At 39.9% G+C, this 21,562-nt stretch overlaps 1 protein-coding gene across 1 annotated transcript in view; it reads right to left on the bottom strand.

Annotated features, from left to right (window-relative positions):
* Positions 1 to 21,562, bottom strand: part of C3H1orf87 (chromosome 3 C1orf87 homolog) — an 82,295-nt gene that overhangs the window by 7,740 nt on the left and 52,993 nt on the right. The window contains 2 exon segments of the mRNA XM_066264989.1: positions 3,742 to 3,821; positions 10,454 to 10,518. Coding sequence (XP_066121086.1) covers positions 3,742 to 3,821; positions 10,454 to 10,518 — 145 coding nt within the window.

The raw sequence follows: 21,562 nt of genomic DNA, 5'->3' as shown, positions 1-21,562 counted from the left end.
AGTGATATTACCTTAGTCTAGCGGGCTCATTATAACAGACCATAATCACCTGTAGGTCTGTCTGTCCTATTCATCTAACAAAGGGAGCTGAGGCCCAGAGAGTGGAAGTGACTTACTAAGATCATATAGTGAATGATAGACACAGAACTAGAACAATGGTGTAAGGTTATGTCTAGCTCATCTTGATGTCATAATCCCATGTTCAGTACAAAATAGAGATATTTTTTTAATAAATAGACTACCAAGTCCCAGCAGGGTCATATATGACATTATGTCAACATGTAGAGAAAGTGGGTATCTATGGTTTGGTTTGATTTGCCCAACACCACTTTTCCAGAAACTGCTGCTCTCTCTAAACTGATATGTGTCTAAGTACAGGACTGGGCATCTAATGCAAAATGGGTCAATAAACACTTCCTAGTGAATTAGAAAGTATTTGTGAAAGACAGAGAGATTGACAAACAGAGAACATTCTGTGTGAGAAGTAGGTACTCTATCAGGTTTTCACTGTGTATGGGAAATGAGAAAAAGCTAGTCTGATATATATATATATATATATATATATATATATATATATATATATATATATATATATATCAGAGAGAGAAGAGAGATATGAAGCTGACAGCAGAGAAGAGAATGGATATAGGAAATTATTCTGTTTTATTCTTTTATTATTAAGTGAGAGGCGGGGAGGCAGAGACAGACTCCCACATGCATCCTGACTGGGATCCACCCAGGAAGCCCCTACAGATGATACTCTTCCCAGTTGGGCCACAGCTCTGTTGCTCAGCAACCAAGCTATTTTAGCACCTGAGGTAGAGGCCATGGAGCCATCCTCAGTGCCCAGGGCCAAGTTTGCTCAAACTATGGCTGCAGGAGGGGAAGAGAGAAAAGATAGATAGATAGATAGATAGATAGATAGATAGATAGATAGATAGATAGATGATAGATAGATAGATAGATAGATAGATAGATAGATAGAAGCAGATGATTGCTTCTTCTGTGTGCCCAGACTGGGAACTGGACGCAGGACTTCCACATGCTGGGCTGACACTCCACCGCTGAGCCAACCAGTCAGGGCCAATATAGGAAGTAATGATGCAATTCAAGTACGTACCTGATTTTAGTTCACTGTTAACATTTCTATCATTAGGTAGCATAAGATGCTTCTCTATCTTTCCAATAAATTGTGTTGGTAGAGTTGGTTCTCTTAGCTGCAACCCAAATAATCTTAACTAATTCACCATAGAATTATGCCTCTAACTTTTGTATACCATCAGTGCTTGCTCCATCTTTTAAATTCCTCAGTTTTTTCTGATTTTGTACTTTTGTCTTAAACTTCTCACATATAACTATGAAAATCCTGTACCTCTAAAGAATTTCAGCAATGAGAAGCCAAGTTTTGAATTTGTTAACAAACATGTGTATAGAATCATTTTATTTGAAATAACAGAATGCTATGTGAAGTTGTACCTGTATGGATGACCAGCAACCAGTACATTTTAAGAGATTAATATAAAAAAATTTCACTTTGATAAAATTGATTTTGGGAAAAGCCAAAAAATTCATAAAGGAAATAGATTAGTGAGACTTACACTTGTTAGAGCTTTGGGCTACTTCAAAAATTTGAAGGAAGCTTTATATTATCTACCTTGGTAAGTGCATATTTGCATATAGTTCAGTGGATATTTAGAGACTTCAAAGAGATCCTTGGATGCAAAAACCCGATTTTTAATAACTCTATTTCTTCATGATAGTTCAAGGTTCTGTTTGCCCAATCAAGACCAGGCAAGGGGATATTTGTATGGACCTAAATTAACCCTTTGAGTAGTGAGTGTTTTTTATGCTCGCTGACCCCTGAGAGTGAGTTGTTTTTTTTTCAAAAAATGAAATTAGTTCCAGTTCCAGTTTTTATAATTTTATAATTTTACTAACTTAAAATTATGTTTGTTTAATAACCAATTTATGGAAACAAGAAGAACATATATCAATATTTGCCTTTTTATAATGTTGCCTTACACATTTTTAAAATAAAAATTTTTATTATCTCATGTCCGTAAATGAACATTTGTCTTACTCAAAGGGTTAAGCTAACTCACTCGCTCACTGACACACCTTATACTGTTTTGGTCCCATTGCATTCCAGTGAAGTCCAAATTCTTTGCTTGGCACATAAGACCATACAAGTTCTGCTTATTTCCTTTCAGTCCTACTTATACATGATTTTCTCCAGCCACATGAAACCAGAAAAAAAAAAAGAGGCTGTTTTATGCCTTATACATGGTGTGTGTTCCTTCTTGCCATCTATGCGTTGATTGGTTAGGCTCCTCCTCCTTATATTGCAAGACCCAAACCATATTTCACTTCTTGTGGGAAGCCTTTCCTGGCAGCCCCAGGCTGGGCAAGGGGCAATTCTTTTTTTTTTTTTTTTTTTTTTTTTTTTTTTTTTTTGAGGAGGCAATGATGGGCATTTCTTTATTGTAAAAGCAACACGTATTTGGTTTTAAAAATTCAAACAACACAGTTTTGTGTGTAGAAGGCACAATTCTCAGTTCATAACTTGGCCATATAGAAATTATAGCTTTCCAGAATAATATATTTTCTGCCTTCATTATGAGCAAGGGGCAATTCTTTAAAGCTCCTTTACCCAACACAGCACTTACTACAGGCTACTGTAATAGTCATTAGAGTACCTCTCCCCTGTACCAGGGATCTGGCGACTGAGCCTGTGACATAGTCATTCACGTGTCTTCAAGGTCTGGTTAGTGCTTGCTCATAGTTGGTCCTCAAGCCATGTTCACTGACTGGATAAGTGGCTAAATGGATGATTTTCTCCTGGGGCAATAGAAAAGTTGCTTTGCTAAACCTCTGCTTCACTTTCCCTTTCTGAAAAGTGGGACAATAAATGCTGTTTAGACAGGATCATGAGAAGAACCAATTATTGCAGAAACGCAGCAAGAGCCTCCAACATGAGGCAACATAAAAGAGCAAAGTATATATTTTTTTATTCTTATTCATAACAGACTTAACACTCAAGGAGAAAAGCATTTGCTGTTGTTTCTTGCATGGCAAGTGGCTTGCCAAAATGGATACTATTTTTCTAAAATATTTTAAAGTGTGAACTGCATGAAGAGGCCTTCCGTCATTTTGAGATGAATTATGTTCTAATCTGGGCATTTAAAAAACAACAACAACAGAAAAAACTCAGGCTGGTTTTCAATTCTGTCTGCATCTTCCCCTGGCAAAGTGCTGGGAATATTAAAACAGATTTTAACTGCTTGCCAGATTTTTTTTTTTAAGCAAAGAAAGAACCCATTATATTTTAAAATGTGATGTCTGGTGAAAAGGTCTCCCTCAGTTTCTGGAAGCTGTATTGAAGTTGTTAAAATAGGTCTCCTAACGACCCTGTGTTTTGATGGCAGTGGGTGGATTGGTCACAGGCTTTGGAAGGACACCTGTACACGTGCTACAAGTTCAGTGTCCTGGGGCAGATGGCAAGCCTGTCACCAAGTAGTAATGAGGTCTCTGTATGCATACCGGCTGGGACAGGGACCAACCCACACTCCAGAAGTTCTTCTGCTTCCCTTCCCAAAGTCAAAGTCAGTCTGACATCAAGGCATTGGGTGGAAATAAAACACCTGGAAGCGAGGGCCCCACCAGGGCTCCGCCCAGCCTCCGAGACTAGAAGGTGAAGGGTTGGTGAAGCCCTTCCCCAAGCTCTGTAGACCAGGTGCATACCATATGTTCATTTTGGCCTTGAGACATCACAGGAACTTCAGCCTGCACTGAAGTGGCAGAGGTTTCCTTTCTTTTCTTTCCTGGACAAGAAAAAAAAAAGTGGAAGGGTTTACTTTAGTCTCTTCATTTCAAGGCATACACACATACCTCCAGGCAAAGAAGATGTCGAGATTCTGCTACATGGCTGGCACCATGTTAGGAGGTGAGGATACACCAGGGGGTAAGAAAGGTCTGATTCTTGACCTGATGGAGCATTCAAAGGAGAGGCAGATGCTAAATAATTGCTTGTAATGATCACTTAATTACAAACTATTCTAAACACAACAAAGGAAAATGTAAAAATATTTAAACTTATTTAAATGTGTGGGAATGGTAGAGAATCAAAGGAGGCTTCTTGGAGGAAGTGACATGTAAACTGGGGACCTGAAGGATGAGTGGGAGTTTCCAGGCAAAGGTGGTGCTGTGGTGGACATGGAGCAGAGAGTTCTAGATAAGCACAGACAATAGCCTGTAGAACAACCGCCCTGAATCAGGAGGGCTTTTACAGTCTGGGGAGTGGGAAGGGGCCTCTTTCTGTGGTCCTGTCACTTAACAGAGAAGCAGGCACTTCTGCCCCTCTCTCCACATAGGTGTGTGCCTTAAGATTCAGGTAATAAAAACTTTCATCTTCTCCTTTTTTTTTGCTCCTTTCAATGGTCAGAGTCCTGTGCAGGAAGGGGAGTGAACAGCATCCTTAACCCAGGGATTCTATAGTCCAGGTACAACTTGCTTGGGTGGTTGTCTTCATGAATAGAAGAAATTTCTTTAGGATGCAGGAAAAAGACATGAAGACCTTCTGCTAAATCCTCCAAGGCTTATTGTGGGTATCACTCATTCATCACTCCATACCTTACATCAGACTGGTGACTCATTTGTTTAACAAATCTGTGTGATGACCACATGGCACAGATTTCTGGGTGCTTCAGCGTCAATATTTCACGCATGATTCAAATATGCCATTAAGAAATACATATTGCTTCTAAGTTGGGTTTCACTATTTTCAATAAAAATGGTTCAATCAATACGTTTTAAACGAAAGGTAGAGGGCAGCAGTGTACCATAGTGGTGGAGAGTAGAGGCTCTGAAGCCAGATGCCTTGGATTGGAGTCCTGACTACTTTCTGTATTGGCTGCCTGACCTTGGGCAAGTGAATTGTCCTCTTTGTGTCTCAGTTTCCACTTCTGTGAAATGGGGATAAATGCCACCTATAGGTTATTGTGAGGATTAAACGAACTAGAAAATGTAAAGCAAATACTGGGAGCACAGCAAGTGCTTAATAAATGTTAACTAATAGAGTTACATATGTGAGGATGTTTATATAAATAAATTCATCTTATCTGATTAAAAAGCCTTTTGTTAGACTTTTAACACTCTACCTGCAAATCCTTATGAATCTTCCCCCTCAATTTCTTGATGGAGAAAACAATGAGATGTCTTAATCTCTGAAGCCCCAGTGCCCAGGGTTAGAATAAAGATTCAATGCATGCTTGTTGACTACATGAATAACCATGTGCCTTACTAAATACATAGTTCTGTGTTTCTCCAATTCCTTTTCAGGCCCCAGAAGAGAAGGAATTTTCTCTGTATTTCTTTATCCTCTTACACCTAACCCAGATGCTATACAGAGTAAAACTTAATAGATGCTAATGAGGATCATGATGACAACCAGTTAGGGAAGCCACTTCCAGGCAGGTCTAATTTAATCTGTTGAAAACTTAAATTGTCATGGGAACCCATTATCACCTAGCAATGGCCCCTGCTTACTTCACCCAGAACGTGAAAGAAAGTGCTCTGTTTCCTGTAAGTGAAAAAAAGGTTCCAGTTGCTCTGAATCGTAGAGTTGGAGAGTTGAAGGGAATCCAGGAACAGTATATAGAATAAGGGCAAAAGATGAATGCTGGTGTCAGACCTGAATGCTAATTCTGCTTCTTCCCTTAACAAGTTTTCGGATTTTAACTCTGTTATTTGTGAAAAGGGAATGCTATTAGCAATTTGCGTGTTGTGGGGATTTAAAAAAAATGACCTTAACACAGGGAAAGCTGCTCAATACAGGATTTATTATTTGTTGTTGTGTTATAATTTTATATCCTTAAGCAAATCTAGGTTCCCTAGGACTTGACCTTAACTATGATGTGCCTGGCATTTTTATGGGCACTGTTCATATGCATCATCCCTTTTAGTAGAAGATCTGGAATCTAGACTCTGTCCTCATTCAGTTTCTCTTCACTCGCTGCACTTCTGTGAAAGTTCTGTTAGGAGCAAATATAGGCTAGTAGCCTGCCTGGTCTCCTTTAAGCTTCCGGTCTCCCTCCTAATGCCTATAAGCATATAAAAAGGTAATAATCTGCAAGCGGAAAAATTGTTTGAGAAACCCCAAGGTGGAGCCATTTTCTTTTCTTTCTAACACAGCAGGAAGGATAAATAATAACCATCTGTTTAGTCTGCCAGTCGAAGACTTGCATTGGAGGAAATAAGCCACGCTGGCTTCTAGAGATTTCCAGGTTTCTGAAGCGCCAGGTTTTTCTGGGCTTTCAATGGATTCTGATAGTTACACAGCCAGTGCTCCCCTTCTTCCCTCCTGCCGCCTACCACTAACAACTCGAAATCAGTGATCTTCAGTCCTGGCTGCTCATGTGCTCAGACCTGGGGAGCTTTAAAAATGACCAATGCCTAGGCTTCTCTGCAGACCAATTAAAGCAGAATCTCTAGGGGTGACAAAACAGCTCAGGACTTCTAAAGCATCCTCTAGGTAATTTTAAAGTGAAGTCAGGGTAGATAACAACTGATTTAAATAATGGCTTCTGACCTCATTGGACCTATTGAATGAAGTTTTTGTGAAAGGGAAACTAATCTATTTCAAATATCTAATATATGCCAGAAATTACCTGCATGGTTTTTTTTCTAAAGAATAACCCTGTAAGGTAGGAATTATCTCCATTTGACAGATGAGAAAACTGAGACGATGAAAGTTTCAGTTACCTGCTTATGATAGCAGAGTAGACCAGTGCTTTACATACTTTTGAAGTCGGAGAACATTTAAAATCCTACAAATAATTGTAGGCGCACTATATACAAATTTCTGAGAAATATGTTATAATAAGTCAAATACAGTGTGTCTGTAAAGTCATGGTGCACTTTTGACTGGTCACAGGAAAGCAACAAAAGAAGATAGAAATGTAAAATCTGCACCAAATAAAAGGAAAACTCTCCCAGTTTCATACCTATTCAGTGCAGTTCAATGTGGGCTCACGCACAGATTTTTTAGGGCTCCTTAGGTAGCTATCCCATATAGTCACTACAAACTCGTCGCTGACTGATGGCCTACCAGAACGGGGTTTCTCCACCAAACTGCCGGTTTCCTTCAACTGCTTATCCCACGGCGTAATGTTATTCCTATGTGGTGGCGCTTTGTTATAACGCGTCAATATTCACATTGCACTTTGGCCACGGATTCGAATTTAGCAAGCTGCAGAACACACTGAACTTTCCTCTGTACCGTCCACATCTCGACTGGCATGGCTGTGGGCTGCTCACTGTATACATGGTGTTACGTCATCATCTGCACATGCGCACATGCTGCCACATCATCCTACAGAAACTGGGAGGGTTTTCCTTTTATTTGGTGCAGATTTCACATTTCTATCATCTTTTGTTGCTTTCCTGTGACCAGTCAAAAGTGCACCATGACTTTACGGACACACTGTATTAAGAAAAATTATAAAATCCAAGCGTGCTTTTATGGTAATTAAACAAAATAAATATGACAAAATTAAATTTATTCTGTCATTAAAAAACATTTTATGTTACTTTTTTTATAGGGACAGAGGGAGAGTCAGAGAGAAGGTTAGATAGGGACAGACAGACAGGAACGGAAAGAGATGAGAAGCATCAATCATCAGTTTTTTATTGCGACACCTTAGTTGTTCATTGATTGCTTTCTCATATGTGCCTTGACTGTGGGCCCTTAGCAGACCAAGTAACCCCTTGCTCGAGCCAGCGACCTTGGGTCCAAGCTGGTGAACTTTTGCTCAAACCAGATGAGCCCGCGCTCAAGCTGGTGACCTCATGGTCTCGAACCTGGGTCCTCTGCATCCCAGTTTGACGCTCTATTCACTGTGCCACTGCCTGGTCAGGCTATGTTACAATTTTTGAGTTATGCTTTTTAGAATTCGTAAAAAAGAGGAGTTAAAAAATAAAAAAACAACAAAAAAGTTATCTTTTTATATATATACTTATATATAGATACATTCTTAGTAAGATTTAGTAAATTTGGCAGGTCCTGGCACAAATGTGTTAATTTTTTTCATTCTTGTGTTTATGAGAAACATGAGCCTGATATGTCCTAGTGATTTCAATGTTTGGGCATATATTTGAGAGGCAAACACTCATTTTCTCTTCAATACATTGAAGAATTCCTCTCTTTTTACTCTTAATTGTGTTGTGTGCAGAAAATCCTCACCATACATATCATCTTAACTTTACATCAAACAAAGGTTAGAAGAAACTTGCCTCCAGTCTTTCTGGGGAACATGGGGGGTAGTGTAAACAATCCAGCACCACAGCTTAACAGCCTTTTGCAACCTAATCAGGCAAGTGAGGTGGGGGGTTGGGCAGACAGCAGTTTACAGCCAATTCCCCACACCTCTGTCCCCCAAAAATCTAAACTCCAAAAACCCTGTTGGTTTTTTTTTTGGTCCCCAACAGGCACTTATTTCTCTGGAATAACATAGGGCGCACCTGAAAATCTTCTAGGGTGCACCAGTGCACCCTGGCGCACACTTTGAGAACCACTGAAGTAAACATAGGTCTGAGATTCTAAATCATTTATTCATTCAACATACATTTAAGTGCATACTATATGCTAGACACTGTTCTAGGCATTATGATAGAACAACAAACAAGACATAATCTTCTCATGGAGTGTGCATTCCAGTGGTGGGGGCAAACAAATAGATACATAAAATAATCTCAAGTAGTGATAAATGCTATAAATACAACTAAAGCCAATTATGGGTTTAGAAAGTAATGACAGTTGCTATTTTAGATAGGGAATTTGCCAAAGGCCTCTTTGAAGTGACATACAGTATAAATAAAGCCATGAGTGAAGGAAACAAGGAAGAAAGCCATGAAAATGTCTGGGTGAAGAACATTCCAGAAAAAAGCCATGGCAAGGGCAAAGATCTTGAAGAGAGCGCATTTAGTGCATTTAAGCAATAGCTGAGAAGAGAGCAGGGAAGTGAAGTGGGTCAAGTATTCACAGAATTAAAGGGTCTCATGGGCCATGCACGTTACTGGAGTTTGTTCATTTATTTATTTATTTCCCAGCATTTGTTCCTTCTCTGGTATTAATCCTTTCATTACCCTCTGACAGTGATAGCAACTGTATCCTGCTTTGTGTGGACCAATCCTTCCCCATCCCAGTGCTGTGGTGTGGTAGGAATGTTCCAGCTCCAGGTTTGGTCTCAAATATGTAGTTGAAAACTAGAGTGGGTCTTAAATCCAATGAAGAGTGGTGTCTTTATAAGAAAATAAAGGAATTTAGAAACAGAGAGAGCAATGAAACACAGAGGGAAGAAAGCCACGTGTAGACAGAGGCAGGGTTCGCAGTTAGGCAGACACAAGCTTAGGAATGCCTTGGGGCCATCCAGACCTGGAGGAGGCAAGGAAGGACTCTTAGAGCCTTCAGAGGAAACAGGTCACAGCCGACACGATTAATTTCAGACTTCTGGAACAATGAGAGAATAGATTCCTATTATTTTAAGCCATCCAGTTTGTGGTAACTTGTTACAAGAGCCCTAAGGAAATGAATATATTCACCCACTTCTCTGTGCTCTCAGTCTCCCAGTATTCATATAACCAATCCCCCAACTTCCAGTGGTAACCTCTCTCTGTTTGACATACCTAGTAAGCTTTCTGTTTTTCTGCTGGAATAAAAACTGATATACTGTTCCCCCCTTCCCCAAACTCTCAGTACCTTCCATTTTGATCCAAAGGTAATCAGTGAACAGTTGATGGATAATAGTAAACAGAGAAACTGCAACAGCAGATTCATATCAATGCATATTTTTTCACCTATCATATTTAAAACTTGCCAATTGCTAAATATTTTCCCCCAATTAATCCTTATAATTTCACTTAATAATATGTCTTAGAAATCTTCCTGTATCTTCCAGCCATGTTATTACAGCTGCATATTTTTATCAGTCAAGTAAATGGTCCCTAAAGGATTTTTATATTGTTTTTATTTATTAAAACATTAAAAAATGCTGCAGTAAACACACACACATATATCTTGGAGAGTTTTTTTTGTAAGTGATCAGTCAGATAGGTACCCAGCTATGGGATTCCTAGATCTAAGGGACTATGTGACTAACATTCCAATAAATAACACCAAATTCTGTAAGTGTGCTGCATTCACTGTAAGGGGCTATCACTAGAGCATGCTTCATGATATAATAAAAACTGCAGAGTCATGCAGCTTATGGTTCAACTAGCCTATAAAAACAATCATTAAGGTAATTCCCACTCTTACTTTTTTTCTGTACTGGTGGGCCATTGACATTTCTGGCAGCAAGATCAAACCCCAAAAGCAAACAGCTGGAGCTAAACATTAGCATCAACAATAGTTCTGGGCAATAGGAGGTCCCTCGAGGAACAATGTTACTGAACTTACCTATAGGCAAATCAGAAGACAAATCAGAGGAAGCCCTGCTCAGCAACTCAACAAAACTCTGCCATCTGTGCAAGAAAAGGAGACAAAATATTGGTGATCAATGTCATTGCTCTGGAAGAATGTGTAATAAACCTCAAAGTTTATACTGATAGTTTTGAAGGAGTTTTTTGATACCTGTATCGTTCAGGGTGCAATCTCTATAAGAAAGGGCTTTAGTACAAAGAATTAGGTGCCCACAAAATAATTGCAAGGGCCAATAGAATGGAGGTTGATATCTGTTGGTATGCTCAGGGTCGGGCCTCAACAGATATGGTCTAGAAACTAGGGGGTTGCAGGAAATTTGGCTCATGTCTCAGCTGCCCCTATAAGGTTGGTGGCGAGGCAGTACAAACTGCATTTTGGCCACTGGAAAAAACTGATGCCTGCTAGGACCTGGGATTCCTACCACTGCAGGAAAATAAATGAATACTTAAAATATCTTTGTTCCTCTTCACACCCCTTTGCTGTCTTTCAAATAACGTATCATACAATTGCAACTCCCCAATGGAACATAAATCAATTTCAGAACCTTGGTGTCAACGGAGTTTGGGAAATGTTCTTTTTAGCCTTCCCAAGTATGGGAAGTATTGTAACACAGGAAAGAACACAGAAGAGAGTAGAAATGAGTATTGAGTGCAGGTAGACAATATTTAGTCAAGTCCTCAAGCAGAAACTGTATTGAGCAATCCATCTGCGTGTGATAATCAGGGAGTCATTTAACGCTTACAAGTACTTCAGGAATGCCTTGGTAGTAAAAAAATCACTTATATTTGCTCGCCCAGCATCCAGTCATACTCCATTTATATATGAATATGTTCTTCCCTGGGATAAAGGACCACAATCAAGGCCCTATACCCTTCCATAGACAATGTTGTGACTCACCTTGTCTAATTAATCCGTCACTTCCTCCCTCTCTCCCACTCTTTGTCTCTGTATCTCTCATAATTTTTGGTGTGGTATTTCCTGAAGTTTTCTTTTTCTCTAGTTTTTTGTACTACTCCATATATCCTTTCAAAATATTTATTTTGCTTATGTTAGCAAAGGGCAGTTTCTGTTGCTAGCAACCAAATTACAACTGATAAGAATTTTTATCTCCTTCTTACCCATCAGAAAAGTTAAACAAAAATAAAGAGCAAGTTATGAGATATGTGTCTTAGGTTTTCTAAAGGAGTTACAGCGTCATGCGAATTTATTTTCTTAAAGTAAAAATAACTCATTAGACATGTAACTAATTTGATTTGTTTATATTGCATAAAATTTTCCTGTACATGATATCATAAATCAGCAAAGTTCTTAGATCAGTACAGAAAATAAGGCCTCCAGAGCTTCATTTAGTTTTGGGCACATGAATGGATAAGGCGTAGGTATGTAGAACCCCCAGCCAGATAAGCTTATCAGCAGCTGAAGGCTAAGTACTCTCCAAGATCTGGTATTGGTACAGATCTGGACATGAATTGCTCCTGTCCTCTCCAACTTGCTGCAATTTATTTCCAGGCCCTCTTCGTAGCGTCAAGCTTATGCCTAGAACATCTTCTGACCTGTTGAAAAACAAGTGTGACAACAAAACCCAGATCCCTTGATATTTTCACATCGAGTAACATTTATTTTTTCAGAATTGGCAGGAGTTATCCAATATGAGGTAAAGCCTTTGGAAAAAACGGCACTAGAAACTCTTGCCCCTTCTTGATTCTGTGCTGCTAGTAGGGGAAGGAGACTGTGGGAGAATTTTCTAAGTATTGACACTATCTGATTTAAATGGTGTATAGGACTGATATGACCAATATACTTCTTAAAATCCCTCCAATAAAATATTGTCTTTCTTGCATGTTCTTTTAAAATAAAATTTATTGGAGGTAACACTGTTTAATATAATTATATAGGTTACAAGTGTACAATTCTATGATATATCATCTGTATATTGCATTGTGCACCGACCACCCAATGTCAAATCTTCCATACTTTGTATTTCATTTTAGGACCTTCAAAAAGCCATTGACAACTTAAATGTGAGAATGGGCTCTGGTTACCAGAAGCAGGTGCCACACACCCAATATCAAGTCAAAGAAATCGGGATGGGAAGACAAGGTCTGTGATTCTGATCCTAGATTCAGACAGATGTGAGTTCAAATTCTAACTTCAATTTAATTTATTAAGTTAAAATAGCCTTCAGTGAGCATTCTGAATACTTTATGTGCATTTCTCATTTAATTGAAACAACCACTTTATGAAACATGTAAATAACTTGCCCAAGGACATGGATCAATACTGCAGCCAAGATTGAAACACTGGCTGTCTGACTCCCCGTCCTGTGCCTTTGACCATTGAATATGTGGCTTTACACATGAATGTAATATAACTTGGCTTCAGTTACATTTTTTCCCCCTTTTGAATTCCATGAACACAGTTCCACTCTCTTCTGACATTAATTATTGCAGAAGTTTGAAGTCAGCCCGATTTTTGTTCATTTATAATAATTTTTTTCCTTTATTTGTTTTGGTTTAGTTTTGTTTTTGGCCTGAAGACTTAAATACTTTTCTTTGTCTTTGAATAAAAAAATGTTGTTAGGATCGACATGGATACATTATTTTCTGCATTTAGTACAGAGCAATAAGTGAATCCTTTTGATCTGTACACAGAGAATTTTTTCTTTTTATTTTCCATCTCTGAAAAGTTTCTTCAGTTGTAACTTTTGTTTTTCCTTCTTGTCCAATTTTTCTATTTTCTTATTCCACAATACCAAGTCTTCTGGGGTTCAATCTCTAGTCTTATTCTTCTATATCCTTTATCTTTTCTTATTTTCTTTTCTGTTCTTTAGATTTTTTGGGAACATTTCAAAATTGATATTATGTACAGGCAGTCCCTGGGTTACAAAGAAATAGATTCTATAGGTTTGTTCGGAAGTTGAATTTGTATATAAGTTGGAACAGGTACATTTACCTATTAAATACAGCTTAGATGGATGTTTGTCTTAACATAGTATTTATTTTTTCCTTTCTGGGCATAGAAATACTTAAATATTTTCAAATCTATAGAACCTATCTCGTTTGTAACCTGGGGACTGCCTACATTAGTTTTTTTATTGTTAATTTTTCTTTTTTATTATGTCCTGATTATATTTTTTTTAGTAAATAATATTTTATTGGAGCACAACCCCAGCCATTAGTTAATGTGTTGTTTATGACTGCTTTCAGGCTGTAGTGACATAACTGATTAGTTGCAAAAGACTGTAGACCTCCAAAGCCTAAAACATTTACTATCTGGCCCTTTATAGAAAAGGTTTGCTGATATAAAGATTTAACATAAATGCCATCATATCCTGAAATATATAGTGGTATTCAGATTTTCTGGATTGTTTCATATTTTATTGATATAATTTACATAGCCTTGTATTAGTTTCAGGTGTACAACAAAATGATTTGATATATGCAGTGGTGGGATTCAAATAATTTAACGATATGTTCTCTGCCCTAATGACCATTTTATGTATAAAAAAAGTTATACTTAAAGGTAGTTTGTTAATTCATGTATTTAAACTTAAATAAGAACAATAAAAGAGATACACAAAATCAGATTGTTATAAGAAAAAGTTTTAAAATATGAATAAGAAAATTAAATAATACCTGACAAAAAACAATAAAACTGTTATTTAAGATATTTCCATATTGCTTCTTGATTGGTGTCCTTACTTGCAATTTTTTTTACTTATGGACGGAATTGAACATTACTACGGGCGCTTAGAATATGCTGTTGTGCAGATGAATTTTTAAAAAGGGTAAGGAATGTAAATCTGTGATTTCCACGTTGGATGGCTGCTCCAGGGGTCCACCTTAGAGCGAACCCTGATTACAAGTGCCATTTTAACAACCTGTTTGCCGAACTCAACTAAAAATTAGGCATTGGTTCTGCCAAACTGGTGCAAAACAGCTGAATCCCACCACTGGATATCTGTATATATTATAAAATGACAAACAATAAATCCAGTTAACCACAACACTTATAGTCCTGGTTTCCTCTTAATTCTGCTATAGAAGTTTTTCAAGCAACTTTTGCTTGCTTCAAATGATCCAGATTTTGCCAGGGTTTTTTTTTTTTTTTTTTCATTTTTTTATTCTTTGAAGCTCGAAACGGGGAGAGACAGTCAGACAGACTCCCGCATGCGCCCCACCGGGATCCACCCGGCACGCCCACCAGGGGTGATGCTCTGCCCACCAGGGGGTGATGCTCTGCGGCGACCAGAGCCACTCTAGCGCCTGGGGCAGAGGCCAAGGAGCCATCCCCAGCGCCCGGGCCATCTTTGCTCCAATGGAGCCTTGGCTGTGGAAGGGGAAGAGAGAGGCAGAGAGGAAGGAGGGGGGGCGGGGGTGGAGAAGCAAATGGGCACTTCTCCTATGTGCCCTGGCCGGGAATCGAACCCAGGTCCACCGCATGCCAGGCCGACGCTCTACCGCTGAGCCAACCGGCCAGAGTGAGGGTTTTTCTTTTTTTTTTTTTTCTATTCACTTTCTGTGCTTCCTAAATTTTTATTTTTATAACCTTTTAATCTCATTATGCTTATTACTTTTCAATTTGTTTCAATAGAGGACATGGTTTCTTACATTCCAAGGAGAACCCAATTGGTTTTCTAAATATTTTCTAGTTTCTGGAGTAAATCGTTTTAAAAAGTTTATTGTTAGGTGAAGTTTGCAGGATCATAATTCTCTCTTCACATTTGCAGTACAGTATTTTTTAAAAATTAGGCCTTCTATTTTTTTTTGTTTTGTTTTGTTTTCTTTAATTCATGGTCATATGAGGAACAGTTGCCATTCAGCACAACATAGCAGATGAGTTGGGTAGATTTCCTTTGGCCTAACCCACTTCTGATTTAATTTTGCTAGTAAAGGGCAAGTGGCAAATGCCACCAATGCCTGGATGCCAAGAGGCTCTCTGTTGGGATTAACTGAGAGTGGGATCTCCTCATTCCACATGTTGAATATCGGACACTAACTGGTATGCCATAATCAATATACTCCTCAGCATAACAATCACCAGAGATTTCTCCATCTGATCCAGTTCACACAACTGTATTTACAGAAGTTTTGTTTCACCAGATTAACATCACGGCCAGCTTTTCCCCTTCCTGCCTTCCTTACCCCAACATTCTGCTCTCTTATTCCTGGGAGCTTTGCTCTCTGCACAGGTACAGAAATCAGTGTGTGGCATTGACCCCAAGAAGAAATAACCTGCCAAGAATGCCTTGTGGTTAATTGGGTGCAACTTCATAACCAGAGCCTAGCAGCGATTGCTGACAGAGGCCTCTGCATAGTGCACTTAGAAGAAAGAGTGGCAGTCTGAGCAGCCAGCCTTGCGTTGTATTCTAGCCCACAGAACTGACCCTTATATGAGAGTTCCTGATATCCTCTTTCAACCAATGGCGTGAGATCTTTCTGTCCAATCACAAATGTACAGCTATATACATATTTGCAACTTTACCGACCAGTTGGAACAGCTTCATAATACCAATCAGAATGTTTGACTTGGACCAATCTGGCTGTGTAAATTTGGATTTCTCATTTGCATAGAAATGGACCAATCAGGCGGGTAAGGTGGAAACTTGCTTGATATAAGGCAGCGGTCGGGAATCTATTGTTCATGAGCCAGATGTGGCTCTTTTGAGGCTGCATCTGGCTCGCAGACAAATCTTTTTTTAAAAAAAATAACGTTAAAAATATAAAACATTCTCATATATTACAATCCATTTCCTACCGCTCATGTTCATGGCTGTGAGTGGCTGGAGCCAATCACAGCTGTCCTCTGGGACAACACCAAATTTTTATTGGATAATGCCTAACGTACATGGGTCGTTGTATGGCTCTCACGAAATTACATTTTAAAATATGTGGTGTTCATGGCTCTCTCAGCCAAAAAGGTTCCTGACCCCTGATATAAGGGGTCTTTCCCTCTACTGTACCTCCTCTGTATGATCACTTTTGTTTTATTTTCTGGGTCTCTTCTTTCTGGGTTTGTAAATTGTTTATCTGAATAAAGTTATTCCTGCTTAGAATCCCAGACTCCGAACTCCTGCTGGCATTAGATTGGTGGCAGTGGCCTTTTGTTGACAGCGGGTAAGTTTATGTTTGTGTATCCTTGGGTGGGGGAAGGCGGGGTTGGGAACAGTACTCAGGCTGCTGCAGAAAGTACCCCTGTATTATTTTCTGGTTGTTAAGACTTGGGGTCTCCAAATCAAGGCAAGGCGTGGTGAAGGCACAGCATATCTTCTGTCTTCTGTACCTCTTTTAGATACCTCATTGGTTTTCCCAGATTCCATTTATTTATAGGAGGTAAAGTTTCCTTCTAGATTCTAGCACAATTAATTTTTTGCTACTGGTCTGTTTTCTGGTCTCTTTATTTGTTCACTGGAATTTTAATCAGAGGTAGTAAAATGGGTGACATTTTATACAAAACGTCTTACATATCGAAAAAAAAACAAAAGCCTAACTACACCAAACAAAAAAATGTGAGCTATCTCATAGAAACATACTTGTAATCCTGATGAAATTAATTACAGGTGGCATGTTTCTCTGAGGTTATACAGGCTTAAATCAAAGGTGTTCTGGTGCTTCCTTCCCAAGCCCATTGCCTTCCCCCCTATGAAATGTATGCTACAGTCATAACAACTGTAGTTCTCCAAACTTGCTATGTTCTTACTCACTTTTTTTGTTTTGATACATACTGCTCCTTTTCTCTCTGAAATACTCTTTCCTATGTCGCATCTGGTTAGTTCCTACAAGTCTTACCACGCTCAGCTGAGACGCAGTATAGAACAGTGCTGAGAGGTCTGTTCAGATAGTTAGACTCCCATAATTTGTAGAGTTTAATCATTTTAGCCATTCCTTTGTGAACCTGTAATCTTCTACTCTAGCTAAGAGGGTATAAAGTATGCTAGAAGGAGGAGACTGTTAGCGTTTAGGGGCTGTAGAGTTTGCTCAGGCTCCCATAACCAAATACCACCTATTGGGTGGTTTAACCAACAGAAATTTATTTTCTCACAGTTCTGAAGGCTAGAAGTTCAAGATCAAGGTGCAGGAAGTCATGCCTCTTCTGAAGGCTTACAGATGGCAGGTTTCTTGCTGTGTCTTCACATGATCTTTTCTCTAGTGGTCCAAAATTTCTCTTCTTATAAGGGCACCAATCAGATTGCATTAGGGTTTATGCTAATGAACTCCTTTAACTTAATCACCTTTTTAAAGGACTTATTTCCAAATATAGTCATAGTCTGAGGTCCTCAGAGTAATTGTTTCAACATATGAATTAGCGATGGGGGGTGGAGATATAATTCAGCCCATACAGAAACAGAGATTCAAAGACTTCCAACTTTTGGAACAATTTACTTAATATCCCTGAACCTCAGTTTACTCATCTGTGAAGTGGGTATGAAAAATATATAATTCATGGAGCTATTGGGAGTATGAAAAGAGATAGCCCATGTAAAGCATCTAGCTCCGTGCTTGGGATATTTTAAGTGCCTTGCCATCAATCTCTTATACCCTCAGTTCAAGATGTTATTTCTTGGCCCTGGCTGGTTGGCTCAGCGGTAGAGCATCGGCCTGGCGTGCGGGGGACCCGGATTCGATTCCCGGCCAGGGCACATAAGAGAGGTGCCCATTTGCTTCTCCACCCCCCCTCCTCCTTCCTCTCTGTCTCTCTCTTCCCCTCCCACAGAGGAGGATCCATTGGAGCAGAGATGGCCCGGGAGCTGGGGATGGCTCCTTGGCCTCTGCCCCAGGCTCTAGAGTGGCTCTGGTGGCGGCAGAGCGACACCCCCCCCCCTCAGGGGCAGAGCATCGTCCCCGGTGGGCAGAGCGTCGCCCCTGGTGGGCGTGCCAGGTGGATCCTGGTGGGGCGCATGCGGAGTCTGTCTGACTGTCTCTCCCGTTTCCAGCTTCAGGGGAAAAAAAAAAAAAAGATGTTATTTCTTTACATCAGTGGTCCCCAACCTTTTTTGGGCCATGGACTAGTTTAATGTCAGAAAATATTTTCACGGACTGGCCTTTAGGGTGGGACGGATAAATGTATCACGTGACCGAGACAAGCATCAAGAGTGAGTCTTAGACGGATGCAACCAAGGAAATCTGGTCATTTTTTTGTATATGTATATTTTTATTAATTTTAATGGAGTGACATTGATAAATCAGAGTACATATGTTCAGAGAAAACATCTCTAGGTTATTTTGACATTTGTTATGCTGCATTCCCATCACCCAAAGTCCAATTGTCTCCGTCACCTTCTAACTGGTTTTCTTTGTACCCCTCCCCTCCCCCAAACCCTGCCCTCTCCTCCCCCCCCCCGCACCCTGTAACCCCCACACTCTTGTCCATGTTTCTGAGTATCATTTTTATGTCCTACCTATGTATGGAATCATATAGTTCTTTTTTCTGATTTACTTATTTCGCTCAGTATAATGTTATCAAGGTCCATCCATGTTGTTGTAAATGATCTGATGTCATCATTTCTTATGGCTGAGTAGTATTCCAAAGTATATATATGCCAGAGCTTTTTAATCCACTCATCCACTGATGGACACTTGGGCTGTTTCCAGATCTTCACTATTGTGAACAATGCTGCCATAAACATGAGGGTGCATTTCTTCTTTTCAAACAGTGCTATGGTATTCTTGGGGTATATTCCTAAAAGTGGTATAGCTGGGTCAAAAGTCAGTTCAATTTTTAATTTTTTGAGGAATCTCCATACTGTTTTCCACAGTGGCTGCCCCAGTCTGCATTCCCACCAGCAGTGCAGGAGGGTTCCCTTTTCTCCACATCCTCATCAGCACTTATTCTGTGTTGTTTTGTTGATGAGCACCATTCTGACTGGTATAAGGTGATATCTCACTGTGGTTTTAACTTGCATTTCTCTAATGATTAGTGATGTTGAGCAGTTTTTCATATGCCTATTGGCCATCTGTATGTCCTCTTTGGAGAAGTGTCTTTTCATTTCTTTTTCCCATTTTTTGATTCGATTGTTTGTCTTCCTGGTATTGAGTTTTACATGTTCTTTATAAATTTTGGTTATTAACCCCTTATCAGACGTATTGTCAAATATGTTCTCCTATTGTGTAGTTTGTCTTTTTATTCTGTTCTTATTGTCTTTAGCTGTGCAGAAGCTTTTTTTTTTTTTTTCATTTTTCTGAAGCTGGAAACAGGGAGAGACAGTCAGACAGACTCCCACATGCGCCCGACCGGAATCCACCCGGCACACCCACCATGGGGCAACTGCTCTGCCCACCAGGGGGCGATGCTCTGCCCATCCTGGGCGTCGCCATGTTGCGACCAGAGCCACTCTAGCGCCTGAAGCAGAGGCCACAGAGCCATCCCCAGCGCCCGGGCCGTCTTTGCTCCAATGGAGCCTTGGCTGCGGGAGGGGAAGAGAGAGACAGAGAGGAAAGCACGGCGGAGGGGTGGAGAAGCAAATGGGCGCTTCTCCTGTGTGCCCTGGCCGGGAATCCACACGCTAGGCCGACGCTCTACTTTTTTTTTTTTTTTTAAAGAGACAGAGAGTGAGTCAGAGAGAGGTATAGACAGGGACATACAGACAGGAACGGAGAGAGATGAGAAGCATCAATCATTAGTTTTTCATTGCGCGTTGCAACACCTTAGTTGTTCATTGATTGCTTTCTCATATGTGCCTTGACCGTGGGCCTTCAGCAGACTGAGTAACCCCTTGCTGGAGCCAGTGACCTTGGGTTCACGCTGGTGGGCTTTTGCTCAAACCAGATGAGCCCGCGCTCAAGCTGGTGACCTCGGGGTCTCGAACCTGGGTCTTCCGCATCCCAGTCCGATGCTCTATCCACTGTGCCACTGCCCAGTCAGGCAGCTTTTTAGTTTGATATAGTCCCATTTGTTTATCCTGTCTTTTATTTCACTTGCCTGTGGAGGTAAATCAGCAAATATTTTTTAAAAATTAAACACCATTTAGACTTAAATATAAATAAAACGGAAATAATGTAAGTTATTTATTCTTTCTCTGCGGACTGGTACTGGTCCGCTGCCCGGGGGTTGGGGACCACTTGTTTACATTATTTCACTCACCTACTGGAGTGCTCATTTAACTGCACTATTTTCCTTGGTCACGTAGCCTGAGTTGTATTCTTCTCCCCTAGAGTTGGTTCTGAGAAGCAAAGCCCTTCCCTAACACATAGGCAATAAACTCAAATTCAGACAAAAGGATTCTTTTTTCCATTTGACAGATGGAAAATAAAGGTTAAGAGAAATTATTTACTTGCCCAAGATCCCAAAGCCAGTGCATTTCTGGGCCAGGATTTCCAACCACCTTGGCCTGTGTGATTTTGGAGCTCCTGCTGCCTTTCTGCATGGATGAGGACTAACAGGAGAGTGGGAGTTTCAAACTGGTGAGAAGAGCCACCTGCAAGCTCTGGGCTTCTTTGAATCACATTTGTTCCTGGAACTTACAAGCATCCCTATTTTTGCATCTGTATCCTATGCTTTTCCTGGGTTCTAGAGGAGAACTCAGGAGATGCTCAGCTCCTCATTCCAGAAATGTGTTCAATACCAACCCCAAAGGTGGAGCTAGCCATGGACCTGAGACAGTTTGCCTGAGTCTCCTGTGCCTCGTCACCAACCTATAAACTTATGAGTTTCGCAGGATTTGTAGGATGATGTATTAAGAGCCAAGATCCTGAAGCTAGAGAGCCTGCATTCGACTAAGCCTATTGATGAATTCATTTTTCAATTACATACTGATTTAGCACCTCTGTGACTCAGTTTCCTCATCTGAAAAACGATAGTACTAACCTGCTGGGGGCACTTGCAAAGATGAAAATAGTCAATATTTATAAGGTACTTATAACATTGACTGGAATATAGTAAGTACTATATAACTGTTGACTTAATAATAACAATAACTTTATTATTGTTATTATATTCACCCCATATAAATTATAGGCTTCTGGAAGAGAAGACTGAAATTAACAAACCCTTAAAATCCAGCTCCAGTTTCCAAGAACAAACCAATGGGTAAATCTAAACCCCATCTCTAATAGCTCACTGCCTAACAATTTTCCTATTCCCATTAAA

The sequence above is a fragment of the Saccopteryx bilineata genome, chromosome 3 (assembly GCF_036850765.1).
Source record: "Saccopteryx bilineata isolate mSacBil1 chromosome 3, mSacBil1_pri_phased_curated, whole genome shotgun sequence".
In the NCBI taxonomy this organism is placed as follows: Eukaryota; Metazoa; Chordata; class Mammalia; order Chiroptera; family Emballonuridae; genus Saccopteryx; species Saccopteryx bilineata.
The sequence above is the reverse complement of the archived record's forward strand: the minus strand, read 5'-3'. Positions and strand labels throughout refer to the sequence as shown.